Genomic DNA, 16,161 nt, shown 5'->3' on the forward strand with positions numbered 1-16,161 from the left:
TATTTATGGCATCAATCTTGATCAGGTTCATCTTTCAAGATTGGCTGAGATGCTTGATTGTAAGGCGTCTGGATGGCCTATTCTATATCTGGGTCTCCCTTTGGGCGGGAACCCTAAGGCGTGTGGCTTTTGGGATCCAGTGATTGAGAGAATCTCAAGTAGATTAGATGGGTGGCAAAAGGCCTACTTATCCTTCGGGGGGAGGATAACTCTTATCCAATCTTGTCTTACCCATTTGCCAAGCTACTTCCTTTCCTTATTCAAAATTCCCACTTCAGTGGCTGCAAAAATCGAGAGGTTGCAAAGGGATTTTTTATGGTCAGGGGTTGGGGAAGGCAAAAGGGATCATTTAGTGAGATGGGATGTGGTGTGCAAACCGAAGACAATAGGGGGTTTGGGTTTGGGGAATATTTCTTGGAGGAATCTCGCTCTTCTAGGAAAATGGTTATGGAGGTATCCTAGAGAGGGTTCAACTCTTTGGCATCAGGTCATTTTAAGCATTTATGGTTCACACTCTAATGGTTAGGATGCTAACACTCTAGTCAGATGGTCACATCGCTGTCCTTGGAAGGCTATTGCTCAAGTCTTTCAGGGGTTTTCTTTGATTACTCGGTATGTGGTAGGAAACGGGGATAGAATTCGGTTCTGGGAAGATTTGTGGCGGGGGGACCAACCTTTGGGAACCCAATATCCAAGACTATTTAGAGTAGTTGTGGATAAAAACATTTCTATTTCTTCAGTTCTCGGTCCATCTCGACCTTTCTTGTGGAATTTGAATTTCCGCCGTAACCTGTCAGATTCTGAGATTGAGGACTTAGAAGGCCTCATGCGCTCTCTTGATGATTTGTATCTCTCTCCTTCGGTCCCAGATGCTAGATTATGGCCATTATCCTCTTCAGGGCTTTTTTCAGTCAAATCCTTTTTTCTAGCATTATCTCAATCTTCTGGATCCCCTCAAAACTTTCCTTCAAAGTTCGTGTGGAAGTCTCAAGTTCCTTTCAAAGTGAAGTCCTTTGTCTGGTTAGTGGCACACAAGAAGGTGAATACTAATGACATGTTGCAAGTGAGAAGACCCTACAAAGCCCTTAGTCCTGATATTTGTATCCTATGCATGAGGCACGGGGAATCAGCAGATCACCTTTTTCTTCATTGCTCCTTGACGATTGGGTTGTGGCACAGACTATTTCAGTTAGCTAAGATGGATTGGGTTTCCCCAAGGAGCATATATGACATGATGTCCATCAAATTTCAAGGCTTCGATAATTCTAAGAGAGGGGCAGTTTTGTGGCAAGCTGCGAGCATAACTCTAATTCGGGTTGTGTGGTAGGAGAGAAACGCAAGGATTTTCGAGGATAAAGCAAGGAATTCAGAGGTCCTTTGGGACTCTATTGTTTTCCTTGCTTCTCTTTGGGCTTTCTGTTCCAAGGCATTTAAGGGGACTCCCCTTAATGTGATTCAGTTGGATTGGATAGCGGTGTGTTCTCCATAGGGATTGGTCCTTAGTGGGAGTTCGTTTGTTTTTGTGTATTTTCCTGTTTTTTAGTTGTCTTTGGTGGGAGGATTTCCCATCCTTCTTCTTGTACTTCTTTTTATATTAATATATCTTTGTGGCGTTTCCAATCAAAAAAATAAAAATAAAAAATATCTGTAGAAGTCTTGTGATGAAAAAGGATATTCCTTATCATAAAAATTAGGAAAAGGAACGAAATAAACAAAAATCTCAAAAGTTTAAAGGAAAATAGTTATTAGTAGGTTATAGATTAGAGTTGATTGTTATTAGCAGGTTATAGATTATAATTCATTTAATTGAACTTAAACACAATGTATTAAGGTTCAATAAACTCCACAAGTTGATTTTAGGAAAGGGCCATTACCAAAGCTGTTCTGGTAAATTCTACATCTTATATCCCAATCTCTTTGAAGATTTTCACTTGAAACACTGCAGAAACATATAATGGCTATGGCAGTAGCCAGCCCCTTAGTTTTTTTTTTTTTGATCAGAAACGAAGAGAAATATATTAATAGAAGGAAAGATTTATGAGAAAGAAAGAAAAAAGAAACAAAAGAAACCACAAGAAGGATGAGAGGTCCTTCCTACACAATCTGAACAACATAAAAACCCCCAACATTAGCTAAAAACAAAAGAAACCCCCAAACTCAAACTTTTGAAGCGCAAACCTCACTCCAGTTGAGTTGTAACACATTTAAAGGAACTCCTCTAAAAGCTATAGAACAAGAAGCCCAAAGAGAGGAATAGAACAAAATCAAATCCCATAACGTCTCTTCCCATCTCCCCTTATCCTCAAAAATCCTATTGTTTCGCTCTTGCCACACTATCCAAACCAAAGTGAGGCAAGCAACTTGCCAAAGAGTCTTGCCTCTTAAGGAGTTCCCCAAGCCTTTAAAAGCAATAACCAACATGTCCACAAACCTCCTTGGAGGGACCCAAACCAGCCCAACTAGCTTGAACAGCTTGTTCCAGAGTCCAATGGTAACAGGACAATGAAGAAAAAGGTGATCAATCGACTCCCCATTTCCTTTGCAAAGAATGCACCATTGAGGACAGAGGGACTTGTAAGGTCTTCTCAACTGCAACTTGTCATTGGTGTTCACCTTCCATGAGCTACTAACCAAGCGAGGGCCTTAACCTTTGAAGGGGCTTTTGAACTCCACAAAAACTTGGCCGGAAGGAACAAAATAGGATTAGAGACTTTTGACAAGGCCAAGAAAAAAGATTTCACTGAAAACAGGCCTGATGAAGACAAAGACCACGCTCTATAATCAGCCAAAGAAGGAGAGAAACGCACTAAACTGAGGGAGGACATTAATCTCTGAAGGAGATCAATTTCCGAGTCGATAAGATTGCGGCGAAAATTTAAATTCCAAGCCAATGGAAAGGAATTGCCAAGGACATTTGAAACAGTGAGGTTTTTCACAGAAATAACTCTATAAAGATCAGCAAATTGCGAACACAAAGATTGGTTACCCCACCAAAGATCTTCCCAAAAGCGAATTCTCTCCCCATTGCCCATCACTAGACGAACAAAAGGGGAAAATTCCTGGAAAACTTGAGCAATAGCCTTCCAAGGACATCTGTGTGACCATCTAACCACCATGTTGGCGTCCCATCCATTAGGATGTGTCCCATATATACTCACTATAACCTTATGCCAAAGACCACTCCTTTCTCTAGGGAACCTCCAAAGCCATTTCCCTAAGAGAGCAATATTTCTCAAAGAAATCTTCCCAAAACCCAAACCTCCCAACTCCTTTGGTCTGCTAACAACCTCCCATCTGACAAGATGATCTTTCTTCCCTTCCCCTACCCCAGACCACAGAAAATTCCTTTGCATCTTCTCAATCTTTGAAGCAATTGAAGCTGGGATTTTAAATAGGGAGAGGAAGTAACTAGGGATGTGAGACAAACACGACTGAATTAAAGTAATCCTCCCTCCCAAAGACAAATAGGCCTTTTTCCAACCATCCAACCTTCTCGAAATTCTCTCAACCACTGGGTCCCAAAAGCCTATTGTCTTTGGGTTCCCTCCCAAAGGAAGACCTAAATAAGATAAAGGCCACTCAGACACTTTGCAATCAAAAACCGAAGCCAGACAAGACAATAGCTCCTCCTAGTGTTAATACCAACCATGGTGCTTTTCTCTAAGTTGATTTTTAAACCAGAAACTTGCCCGAAAACCAAAAGGATAATCTTGAGGTTTTGAAGATGTTCCAAAGAGGCTATAGAGAAAAAGATAGTGTCATCTGCAAACTGTAACAAAGACACTCTTGTCCTATCCCTCCCCACAGAAAAACCCTCAGTAATCCCAGTTTCCTCTGCTCTAAACAACAATCTACTCAGAACATCTGCCACTAAAGTAAAAAGGAAAGAAGACAGAGGGTCTCCTTGTCTCAAACCTCTAGAAGCCTTAACCCAACCCTTTGCATTCCCATTAACTAGGATTGCAAAACTAGAAGAAGACAAACAGCCCCTTATCCATGATCTCCATTTCTGGCTGAACCCCTTCCTTTGAAGCACATGATCTAAGAAGCCCCAATTCACATGATCATAGGCCTTCTCAAAATCGATTTTGAAAACAATTCCTTCCTCCCCTGACCTTCTTTTCTCATCCACCACTTCATTGGCTATCAACACAGCATCTAGAATGTGTCTCCCTTCAACAAAGGCTCCTTGAGAACCAGATATTGTCTCATGAAGAACTTTGCGTAAACGCCCTGATAAGACCTTAGCAATTATCTTATACAAACTTGTAACCAAGCTAATCGGTCTATAATCTAAGATTTTAAAAGTTTGACTTCTCTTAGGCACCAAAGCAATGAAGGTCGCATTTGTACTTTGGTTTATTACCCCATTGGTGTGGAACTTAATAAACACCCTCATAAGATCCTCTTTTATCACATCCCAACACTCTTGATAAACTGTAATAGTAAAACCATCAGGACCAGGGGCCTTTTCCTTATTTAATTGGAAAACTGTCATGCGAACCTCCTCTTCAGTAAAAGGCCTATCCAGCCAAACTCCACTCTCTCTAGAAATAGGGACCCAGTCTATTCCTTCAATCCTCCAAGACTCACCTACCGGTTTGGAATAAAGATTCCCAAAGAAATTAACAATCTCCTCATAAATAACCTCAATGTTGTTCAAAGTCTCCCCCCTCTCAGAAATCAGAGACTTAATGAACTTCCTACTTCTCCTTCCTGTGGCCACTCTATGAAAGAATTTAGAGTTACAATCCCCTTCTTTAATCCACTTAACCCTAGATTTTTGTCTCCATTGAACCTCTTCCTTTAATAACACATCCTCTAACTCCCTTCTTCTTAAGGTCCTTTCTAACACCAGATCAAGATTCAAATTCCCTTCTTGTTCAATTAGATCAATTCTACCTAAGTCCGTCAGAATGAGCTTTTTTCTCTCTTTTAAATCACCAAAGGCCATTATATTCCACTCTTTCAACTTTGACTTAACAAACTTTAATTTCCTCATAAACTTGTGACCTTCCCACCCTTCACCCGTACATTCTTGCCACCAAACTCTAAACTTCTCCTTAAACTCTGGATGGAGCAACCACATATTCTCAAACCTAAAAGGAGTTGGACCCCACTTTAAAGGATTTGTTTCCAAACAAATAGGGCTATGGTCAGAGGTCCATCTAGGAAGCGCCTCTTGAAAACTTTGAGAGAAAAAGGTATCCCACTCAGAAGAAAACAAGAACCTATCCAATCTCTTACAAATAGGATCAACTTGCATATTTGACCATGTAAAAGCCGCATTCCTTAGAGGGGGGTCAAGCAAGCCACTCTCCCTTATAAACTCATCAAAACACCTCATGTTGAAAGTTAATCTGGTCCCATCCAATTTCTCAGATATCCTCCTAATAACATTAAAATCCCCTCCTACACACCACCTTGGGGATGTTAGACCATATAGGTCTTGAAGCTCCAACCAAAAGTCCTTCCTCCACAACGGATTAATCGGGCCATACACTGAAGTTAACCAAAAAGATCCTTCCTCACCAGAGTTAAACTTCACAGTTACAGAAAAGGATCCTAACACCTTCTCTGTACACTCAAACTTACTAGAATCCCACAAAATCACAATTCCCCCTGAGGCCCCACAGGCTGGAAGAGCAGCCCACTCCAAACTCTTGCCTTTCCAAACACTGCTCATAAACCTCCTGTCCCAAGTTTCCCTCTTTGTTTCCTGAAGCATCACAATATCTGGATTGTGAGTACTTAAAAACCTTCTGACAGTCCTCCTTTTCTTCTTGGATCCTAATCCTCTCGTATTCCAGCTTAAAATCTTCGTATAAACCAAAAATAACCCAGTACAACCAGCATCCAAACCTAATCCTCTCCTCGGTTTCCAGAAGGATTTCTCCTTTTCCTTCTGGAATAAACCTTGTCCGCAAGAGAATTACTCTGGTTTTCTTCTTCCGCATCTTTTCCATTTTCTCTGACTATTCTGATCCTCAAACTCTCCAAAACCGACTGAACCTTGACCATATTTCCAGGCGTGAGTCCCTCAACCTGAAAACCTTCCAAAGGGAGGATGGGAGGTTCTGGGTTTGGGGACGGAGCCTTCCCTGAGACACAAAGCTTCTCTGGGCTACTTAGAGCATCCTTAGATAAAGGACAGTCTTCAGAATTTCGGTTAGAGGTTTCTAGAGAAAACTCCACTCCTTCAGAACGGGACACGCCAACATGACGACTGGGTTCAACAACAGCAAATTTCGGAAAGGGACTACGCTGAGAGACAGGGCTTGATTCCAAAGGAATCGGAGAAAAAGCCTGACATCGAGAAGGAAGAACCGAAGAAACAAAGGATTCGGAAAGAATATTTGGATTAAAAGCCCCAGCCAAAGGAAGACCCTTCTCAGAGAAAGCTAAGGAAGGAGGACGAACCTTTTTTACCCAGTTGCAAGGCGAGATCCCTTCGTCTCCCTCTGTCCCCCCGGTGAAGTGTCGGGATTTTTCTGAAACAGGAGAAAGGGCGCCCTTCTTGAATACTGATCTACCCCAAATAAAGCCTCGATTTGCTTCCGGTGCGTCATCCCCATCTAGGTTGCTCTTTGGGTCAAAAGACGTCACCTTTAGGCTCGACGGCCAACTCCTCACCTTGCGTCTTGCGGTAACTGATTTGCCTTCTAGCTTTGCTGACTCTTGAGAATGTGTTTTCGGCAACACCTCCTTTGCAGAGGTTCCTGATCGCTGAAGCTTTGAAGACGAAGGCGTTGCTGGGCCATCGTTAGAAGACCCTGCTTCAGTTTCGTGGACTGGACCTGCACCCGCAAAAGGCCCAATGTTCTTCTCCTCAAAATGGGCCCTAGCAAAACGGCCTTTAAAAATGGCTTCTGGATTTGTTGGCCCGTCAACACTTCCCGCCGTTGGGCCCAAACAGTTCTTCCCCCTTCCTTTCTCCACTTTAGTAGCTGAATTTGAAGCTGAAGACTGAGCATGAAAGCGCTGACGAGGCCTCCATCTGTGGTACTCATTATCCCTAGCAGTAGCTCGTAGCCCTTCAACGTTCTTTGGCCTCTGGTAGACGCAACCTTCCGCTGACGTAACTTCGTCCTTGCTGCGATTTGACTCTGGCCTGAGAAGAGCGTCTTCTTCAGCTTCTCCGATGACGGAAACTGCAACCGTAAATGACCAGACTCCATCTTCCACCTCTAGCAACGCTGGTAGCACGACATTTGGATTCATCTCCACCCACATCTTTGCCTTCGACAAGTCTACGAGCTTCAAAGTTTCCTTTGCCACCTTCGTTACCCTCCCCCATTTCTGCAGAATGTACCTCAACTGAATCTCATCCCATAAATGGAACGGAAGGCCTCTCAGTTCTAACCAACCCCTTCTAAACTTTCCACCCACAACCGAGTTTTCTTTTGGCGACCATCTCCTCAACGCAACAACCCCTCCTCTCGCTGTTAAACTCCCTTGGTCTTGAAACCACATAGCTCTCCTTGCAGAATCCACAAAAAAGCATCCCTTGTATTCGGAAATGGGAGTTACCGACACCATCCCTTTCGTGCCCATCATCCTCGCAATACCTTTCCCTACATCAAACCAATCAAGTATTTTTCCTTTACTCTCACAAATTACAGCTCTTGCCCATTTTCCAACTGGCACAGAAGCTCGGTTTCTATGTCTTTCCTCTGCAACCACATCTGCATAGGACCGCCCTTCTCTGTACATTCCTTTGCTCACCTGAGACTCATTATCTTTCTCCTTCGAGGCTCTTACAGCCTGATCAGACACATCTTGGACTCTAGAAATCGCCTTCCTAAGGGTTTCCCACCCATTGCCTTTAACACCCTCAGGAACAATTAGCACTAGAGGTTTTCTTTTTGCAACAATTTCTGTGATTTTCATAAATCTCCCTCTACCATTGATGCAAATCTCCATCAAATGCGTCCTCGTTTTGCCCCTCATCTTCCGAGTAAAACCCCTGGAAGCCTCCAACTCCACAGCTTTCTTCAAATGTTCCACCAACCAATCCATCTCCTCCTCACCAAAGCCTAATGAAACAGCATAACCTCGGCTTCTCTCTGTTATTGAAATCCACATTCCCCCATTGATGCCTTCAAACTTAACCTGAAAAGCCTTTCTTTCCACGTCAAATCTTTCCATTACCAGGCCTCTCTTATATTCCTTCAAAGATTCTTCTGGTTCACTCCCAATTTTGATCAACTTCACATCTGTTACAGTCATTGAAGCTTGTAATCACCAGCCCCTTAGTTTCACTTCCAAGAAAACAAAGTTTAATCCAAAGTAAGACCTCAAAAACATGGATGCAAGCCTCTGATGATCCAATTTGCAATTTAGTTCTACAAAGTAACAAACTCATTCCAACACTTAAAAAGACTAACATAAATGGTTGTTCACTGTCACATAAATTCACATACACAGTCACAGGATTCATGCGTACGTGAACACATTTGATTGCTTCCATGAATTAAATTTAAGACTTAGGCAACCACACTTGTTGCTCAACAAAGAACACACAAAATTAGTTGGTCTAGAAACTAATATCATCACTTATATGACCAAAAAACATGCTGCTTCACCCCAACTTTTTTTTGAAACATGAATATCTGAGTGGGAACGGAAACTAGCAAGCAGTATGCCACTTACTTTGAACTGTGATTTAGAGTAGGCTTGCCTAGATTGTTTCTTATGAACATGATAAACTAGTTATGAAATCCAGACCAGTTTTCTTTAGACCAATTTAAGCAAGATCAGTGATAAACTAGTTGTGTAGATTGACTAATTTTAGTATATTAGCACAACAGAATCTAAGAAGGCACATTTTTCATCTCTCTACTTTTAAGCACCTATAAGATATGGCATAACCATGGAATACCATAATGCTACTCATTGATTTGCTGGCACTTAGCTCGAATTTGCCCCCAATAAGTCTACATTATGCTTTAATCTGATATTTTCATACTTCGCCTCTCAAAAAGGAAATAAGGAAAGAATTTTAAAGATCTCTAAATCTAAAACAAACTTTGGCAACATATTTTTCATTAGTGTTGCACATAAACATAATGCTCAGCAGCCATGACAAGAATACCAAAAGAAAATTATACCAGAAATTTTTCAGAACCAAAAATTCAAGAAAAAGTTTAGAATATCAACAGAAATATGGTCTCAGACAAGCCCTAACCTTAGACACTAAGTTTAAAAAGGGGGACAGGAAAAAAAAAAAAAAAAGCTATTAGGTGTAAGGAAGTTCTGAATAGGAATAAATAAACATGTCAACCCTAGATGCCCATATAAGAGTTTGTCTAAATTGCTATTATTGAACTGTAATTTGTCCACCTGATAAAAATAACCAACTCACTTGTCCAGGAGTAACAAGAAGAAATAAAAATAAACAAACAAATAAAAAATAAAAAAAAGGAGCAAATTTACCTTTCGAGAACTATTCTCCTGACTTCTTGGTACGAAACCAAATTTCCCTTCACTCTTTTTATATAAAACATTGTTCTTTCTTGACTTAGGAGATCCCACCTTACCATTCATTAGTGCTTCATCCTGATCACCCATGTCTAGTACCTCGTTAGAATCTGTTGGACTAGGGGGAGCCACATCCTTATTAGCAGGCAATATACCAGAAGTAGTTGGTAGAGATGATTTTTCGTGAATGGCCAATGTGGGTACTTGATCTGATTGAACATACTCTTCTGGATTGTCAACTTCATCCTCAATAAGATCTCCATTGGAATCCGTATAAGATTTGCCGGTATCAACAACCTCAGTTGGTAAACACTCTTTTCTGGAATCCTGAAATTGAAAATATCCAGATCACCAAGATATCACTTGTGAGGTCCAATTGCTTCAATCTAAAATAGCAGCCAGACAAGCATTTTTTAAGCATATTTAAAGATAAATGGTAACCAATTTACATGCCAATATTTAACAAATACCTACAAATTGTTACATGGAAAAGGTTCATGCTACAACATACTCACATTTTCAAATTCAGAGGCAATTACTTCTGCTTTCTCATCAGAAGGGCTTTCACCAATACTTTGATCATCTCCATTGGAAATCTCTGCATCAGCTGAAGCATCTTCCTGTATATTTCTGCAAGAAACAGAATTAGATTATCATGAAATAAAGATCACAAAAGGAAAGATCGGACACTGCTGATCCTGAATAGGGGAAATACACAAGAAATATAACACACTATCACATCAGAACAATTTGATGTTAACAAAAATAATACAATAAAGAAATGAAACAACTTCCAAAACATGGAAGCAGAAAATAATGGGTCATGTCCAGCCAGTCAGAATGCAGTTCAACTTATACTACTTTTTTTATGGGTAAAAAGTATAATTTTATAAAGAGGAATGGCAAAAGAGCATCCCAAAGTACACAAAGAACGCCTGAAAACACCACAAAAAACAGAGGACAACAAAAATACAACCCCCCCAAACCCGAACCCAACCAGTCCACAAAGATTACAGTGGACAGAGGAACTAGATACAACTTACACCACATCCACAGATTACAAAGGAAAGAAGATTTAAGCCCTTAAACCGACTGCCCCTTATTTTCCAACACCCTACTGTTTCTTTCCTTCCAAATTGTCCAAAATAAGCATAAGGAAGCAGTCTGCCATGCCTTTTTCCTTTTTCTACCCACGAAAGAACTTTGCCATCCTAAAGACGTCTCTCTAACCAAAGAGGGGAGCACCCACGACATACCAAACAGAGAGAACAGAAGATGCCATAAAACCCTTGCCCTGTCACAGTGCAATTCAACTTATACTATTGCAGTAGCATTTCATTCAAGTTAAATTTCAATGGATGCACTTTAGGTAACCCAACCTACTTGATGACCAGAGGGATGATCAAAGACCATAATGGTCCAGTAGTGAGCTTTTTCCAAACTAACAGGAGAGAGTTTAACCATCGAAGTAGGGATTTTAGCCCTTTTAGAAAGCTTGCTACTTTGATATCTTAGGGTGTAAAAATCAAAGAGAGGGCCTTGAGGTATGATGGGTGGCTCCATCAAATTCTAGATGTCATTTGCAGCCTCAGCTGTTCAGCTAATAATATCACTGATTAGCAAAGAGAGGAGCCAAGCATCACATAGTCTTAAAAGGCACAAGGAGCACTTAAGGCACAAAAATCTTGTAAGGATTAAAGAGCAAGGAGCATGCTTTATCGAAATGAAATGCAACCTATAGTGCATGTCAATTTTATAAAATATGATCCAAAATTCAATCAAAACAACCAATTCAAGATTTTAGACATTTAAAAGAATCACCCAACAAAAAAATAACAACAAAAATATACAAAGTTTTAATATTCATTTAGGAATTTCAAGAATAAAAAATAAATAAATAAATAAGATGCGCCTTTCCGAGACGGCGTAAGCCTTTGTAGGTGAGGCCCTATAGCTATGGAGTGGTTGAGCCTTAGGCCTAAGCGCCTTTAACAACTATGGGTTCCTTATGTAGGGAATTTTTTACATCCTCATGGAGTGTAGAGACAGTTTTACCTTATACAAGTTTATATGGTATTCTTATGATGTATAGTTGTCCTTATATAGTCTTTCCAATGCCTCATTCCTTGCTGCTAGCATATGCTACTTCGAGAGTAAGTCCTAAACGGCCTTCCTTGCATTCTAGAGATGGTAGCTTCCCGTTGGAGAAGTTCTCTCTGTTTCTTCATTTAACCAAATTTTGTATATTGTGGAACGATTTTTCCTCCCTTCATTTGCGGCAGGCACCCACATCTAAATATTACACACAATTGTGGCATATGGAGAAATGAGAAGAAAAATGAACTTATTCATGCATCGAAGCCCTAAAGCAAGGTGCACCGGGTGTTAATGGAGAGTTGAATTAAACATGTGACACTAAGTCCTAACACAAGTGACACTTTGTATTTGTTGTGCATGGAGCTCACATGCCATAAGTTGAACACATGGCATCCAATGATTGGTCCATGTGGACTTTTAAAATAAGACATCAAGATTGCCTAACAAAAAGCGGGAACAACCCAAGTACACGAAGTATACAAGGGTGTTTATCAAAGGAAACTAAGAAACAAGCACAAAACATGTCTCAAATCCTATCCATGCTATCTATAAAACCTAATAAAGATGAGTAATAAACCCCCAAAATGACCCTTTCACCAAGCAAAGAGAATCTTTAAAAGTCAATCCAAAATGCTTGAAGCCCTAAAAAAATTCTCTGATTTCACTCTTTCTTAACATACTAAACAAGCCCTCCGCCAAGCAAAGAGAAACTTTCCAAATCAATTTAAAACGCTTCACGCCCTAAAAAATTCTATGATTTCACTCTTTCCTAACATACCAAACAAGCTCAAAAGGGGCATCAGCCATATCCTCTACCACCCTTCTTTTAATTAAAAACAAAAACTTTCTTTTCATGGATTAAATACAAAGAAGGATGAAAAATCCTTCCTCCAAGCATAAGGACAACATAGTTGTGGTCAAAAGTGGGAAAAAACTATCTGCTTTAGATGTCATTAGAGGTGCACATCTAAAAATGCTTACAATTATGAAATCAAGAACTTAGGGGGTAGAAAATACCCTACAAAAGGAATCAACTGCTTCGCTCCCCGTTTTGCTAACATATCATCTGGCATCCTTCACCAAAAAAAGTGCGATGCCAACCACATAAAGCATGCTCCAACAGAGAGACAAAACAATACACCCCAAATAAGGGATGATAATGAAAACCACAAACTGCACAGCAACATTTAATGGATAAGAATATGATTTGCCAAATCCTCTCTTGTTCACATAGACAGACAATACCTATTAACAAAAGCCATAAGATGGTCTCTTGAAAAATCTCTCACACACGCCTCCCAAACAAAAATACCAATGTTACAAAGAATGCTTGAACTCCACATCTTGGCTGAAAATGGTTAAAAGGCTCCTGAATACAAGGATTTGCAAAAAGATTCTATAGAGAAGCAACCATCCTTAGAAATCCACCCAGTATAACATCACCTTACCATGACCCACAACAGGTTGCATAAAGTTATTTTGGGACATTGGACCAGGTAGCAAAAAGGTCATGTGAGGGTCAGACCCAAAATTTCTCAAGCATTTGCTGCACTTCCTATATATATATATATATATATAATATAGGTAAGATAAAAAAGAATATAGCTTCCTATATATGTGTGTGTGTGTGTGTGTAAATTTTAAAAAAATTAAAAATTATTTTTAAAAAATAAATAAATAAACAATGAGCATAATTCAAATGAAGTTGTTGAGACAAATGAATAGCTACAGGCAAGACCATAGAGGGGGGAAGACAAAACAATCCAGACCCATATATGGAAACTTAAGTAGTGCCAAAAGGTAAAGAAGCAAGAAGGAAAAGTTAAAAAATAAATAAATAATTTACTAAGAAAAAAGGACACAAACACAGGTAAAAAAATAGCAGCAGCGAGGAGCACTACAGTAGGTAGAAGATTTTGCATGGATAAGTACCAAACAGGAACAGATGGATGAAAACAATGACCAAATTAATAAAATTCTAATAAATAATGGAAAACATGGTTTTAAATAATTTGGATCAACTTGTGAAGCCAAGAATAATGATGAAAGCTCTTTATACTTAACTACAGAAGTAATATAGCTAATAAATATACCTTTGTAATGTAAGCTTAATATTCACTCCAGAAGAAATACCCCTAAAGAATATTATAAGGACCAAAAAATTTACCTCAATGTTCCACTATGACGAAGAGAGGACTGCAAAGCACGCCTACAGTTCCGTATCCAAGGATGTGAAAGCAGTGTCTTTGCATCAGGCCTCTGCCTAGCATCCTGAAATATGCCATTAAATGTCATAAAAAGCCATTCAAGTTATCAATGAGCAAAAGTAACAAGGTCTTGACCACCAAACTTGGAACCAGGATGTAGCTGATGAGAAAGATTATATCATTCATGTCTAATGAATTTAGCTATTTTCACATTTGTTAAAGGTCTAATGAATATTTCTCCCACTCACCTTCTTAAAACACTGCCGCAGAAAATCTGTAATGTCAGTAGATAAGCCATCTGGTATTGGAGGATGATCATCCTGAAAGTACAAAAAGAGGAAAAAGATGCTCTGTAACTGTTTCTATCCAGCAGTCAGAGAAACATAATCATATTTAAGAATCTCAGCAACTTTCTCAGTTGGATTTAACTAGTTACAAGTATATCTAAGGGAAAATAAAACATTCTCTGAATTCAGGATGATATTCATTCACCATGAAAAGCCATGTGAGTGAAAAAAAGGCAGAGTAGTTCAAGGTACAGAAACAAAATATTTTTTGATAGGAAATGACAAAGAGATATATTGATAGAAAAAAGAGTACAAGAGAAGGATGAGGAATCCTCCCACCAAAGAAAAGCTAAACAACAAGAATACAAAAACAAGAAGCTACAATGAGAACAGATATAGTTATCTGAAAATAACGGCAATGGAATTCCGCAGGATTCAGAGATAGTTTTGCTCACCCATCATAGTGCATAAAAGATAACAATGAGAACAGATATAGATCCTGGAGAAAACCTGAACAATACGGAATAGAGCTGGCATAGGCTGGAGGTCATAGTAAGGAGGTACACATGTAAGAAGCTCAATCACAGTGCAACCAACACTCCAAATGTCCGAAGCAGCACAAACCCCAGACATTTCGATCACCTGAAGAAGTAAACCAGTTCAAAAAAATGAGGTCTCCCATATACAGCTTCTCAAGTGAATCATCATAATTTGGGTTCCGCATGCCATACATAAAGCTTTCGATTGCCTCAAGTGGCACCATGGCCCGCAAGGTCATGCTCTCGGAACTCAATAATACACTTCAGTTAATGATTGATAAAAAAAATATTGCGAATGTGATAAAATCAAACCCACAAATTATACAAAGGTTTACATCAACAATTAACTAACTAAATATAATGATATAACATATATAGAGGCTGAACATATCAATCATATATTATTGAAGGATAAATTCATACTGAGTAGATGGATACTAAATCTTGACCTCACAATTGGCAAAATGTACACATGCACAAATACATGCATGCAAACACATATATAGAGACATCCATCTGGCTATTAATCCATCCACCCATCCATATGGAGGTCCATCTACCCATCCATTACATGCATAAATACATAAATGCATGTCACATTCCAATCACATTATTCCATCTATAAATGACACAAAAAAACTGTAGATTACCTAAAATGCCCTTCAATTATAGGGTAGCTGGCACTTCACCCCCTAAACTATAAAGGCAAAGGCTCCATGAGCTATTCAAGGTTATGGAGTAACCAAAATATTAAAATGACATATTCACAATCCTTTCAATATCTTTCTCTAGAACAGCGATCAGCTCTCAAGCATTTTTCTTCCATCCCCTTTATGGTTTTCAATCACCATATTTTCCAATATCTAAAACACATTCTAAATCTCTCTAATTTTCTTTTCTTTCCATTTTTTTTCTGATAGACAAAAGAACATCTATTAAAAAGCGGGGCACACCCTATATACACAGGCAGTATACACCAACCACCCTATGAAAAAGTGCTATAAATCTCTCAAATTTTCACTTGCTTTCTCCAGTTCTCAGCATCTATCACAGAAACTCTTTCTCTCTCTCAAACTCAATCTGAATTACTCTTTTATCAACCATTTTCTCTCAATTTTCAGTGCCCACTTTTAGAATAGTCTTTTGCCTACCCTTTTGTCCAACAGGGGTGATGTTGACTTCAACACTAAGGGATGGTGCTAACAAGGGCAACAACAATGCTTCTAGCTTCTTGCTTCCAGTTTCAGAAATCTAAAGTTTGATCACCAAACCACACCTCAAATCAAACCTCTAATGCTGATTCTAGCTTTTGTCACAAACAATGCTAAGTTGTTTTTCCTAACCAAAACACGCCTCACATCAAGCCTCCTTATGCTGATTCTAACTTTTGTGACCAACAATACTAAGCTATTTTTACACAGAAAAGAATAAGAGAAAAATCTCTCCCCCCCACAAAAAAAAAAGAAGCCAACAATGACAGCAGAGTCCAAATTAAAATACATATGGATACACACTCATATGAGAGAAATTTGCTTCAACTTCTTTCTTGAA

The 16,161-nt window shown here is 39.3% G+C and overlaps 1 protein-coding gene across 4 annotated transcripts in view; it reads right to left on the reverse strand.

The window, feature by feature from the left end:
• LOC117918328 (MAP3K epsilon protein kinase 1-like) overlaps positions 1 to 16,161 on the reverse strand; it is a 48,196-nt gene that overhangs the window by 13,755 nt on the left and 18,280 nt on the right. For 3 of the 4 annotated variants that reach the window (XM_034834909.1, XM_034834901.1, XM_034834893.1), the window contains exons 8-12: positions 14,582 to 14,713; positions 14,033 to 14,104; positions 13,745 to 13,848; positions 9,996 to 10,110; positions 9,436 to 9,807 (exon numbers count right to left, since the gene is read on the reverse strand). In XM_034834909.1, coding sequence (XP_034690800.1) covers positions 9,436 to 9,807; positions 9,996 to 10,110; positions 13,745 to 13,848; positions 14,033 to 14,104; positions 14,582 to 14,713 — 795 coding nt within the window. Of the gene's footprint in view, positions 1 to 9,435; positions 9,808 to 9,995; positions 10,111 to 12,594; positions 12,717 to 13,744; positions 13,849 to 14,032; positions 14,105 to 14,581; positions 14,714 to 16,161 lie in introns of those variants that run through there. The other variant, XM_034834917.1, reaches the window with a different exon arrangement.

Source organism: Vitis riparia, chromosome 1 (genome assembly GCF_004353265.1).
Source record: "Vitis riparia cultivar Riparia Gloire de Montpellier isolate 1030 chromosome 1, EGFV_Vit.rip_1.0, whole genome shotgun sequence".
In the NCBI taxonomy this organism is placed as follows: Eukaryota; Viridiplantae; Streptophyta; class Magnoliopsida; order Vitales; family Vitaceae; genus Vitis; species Vitis riparia.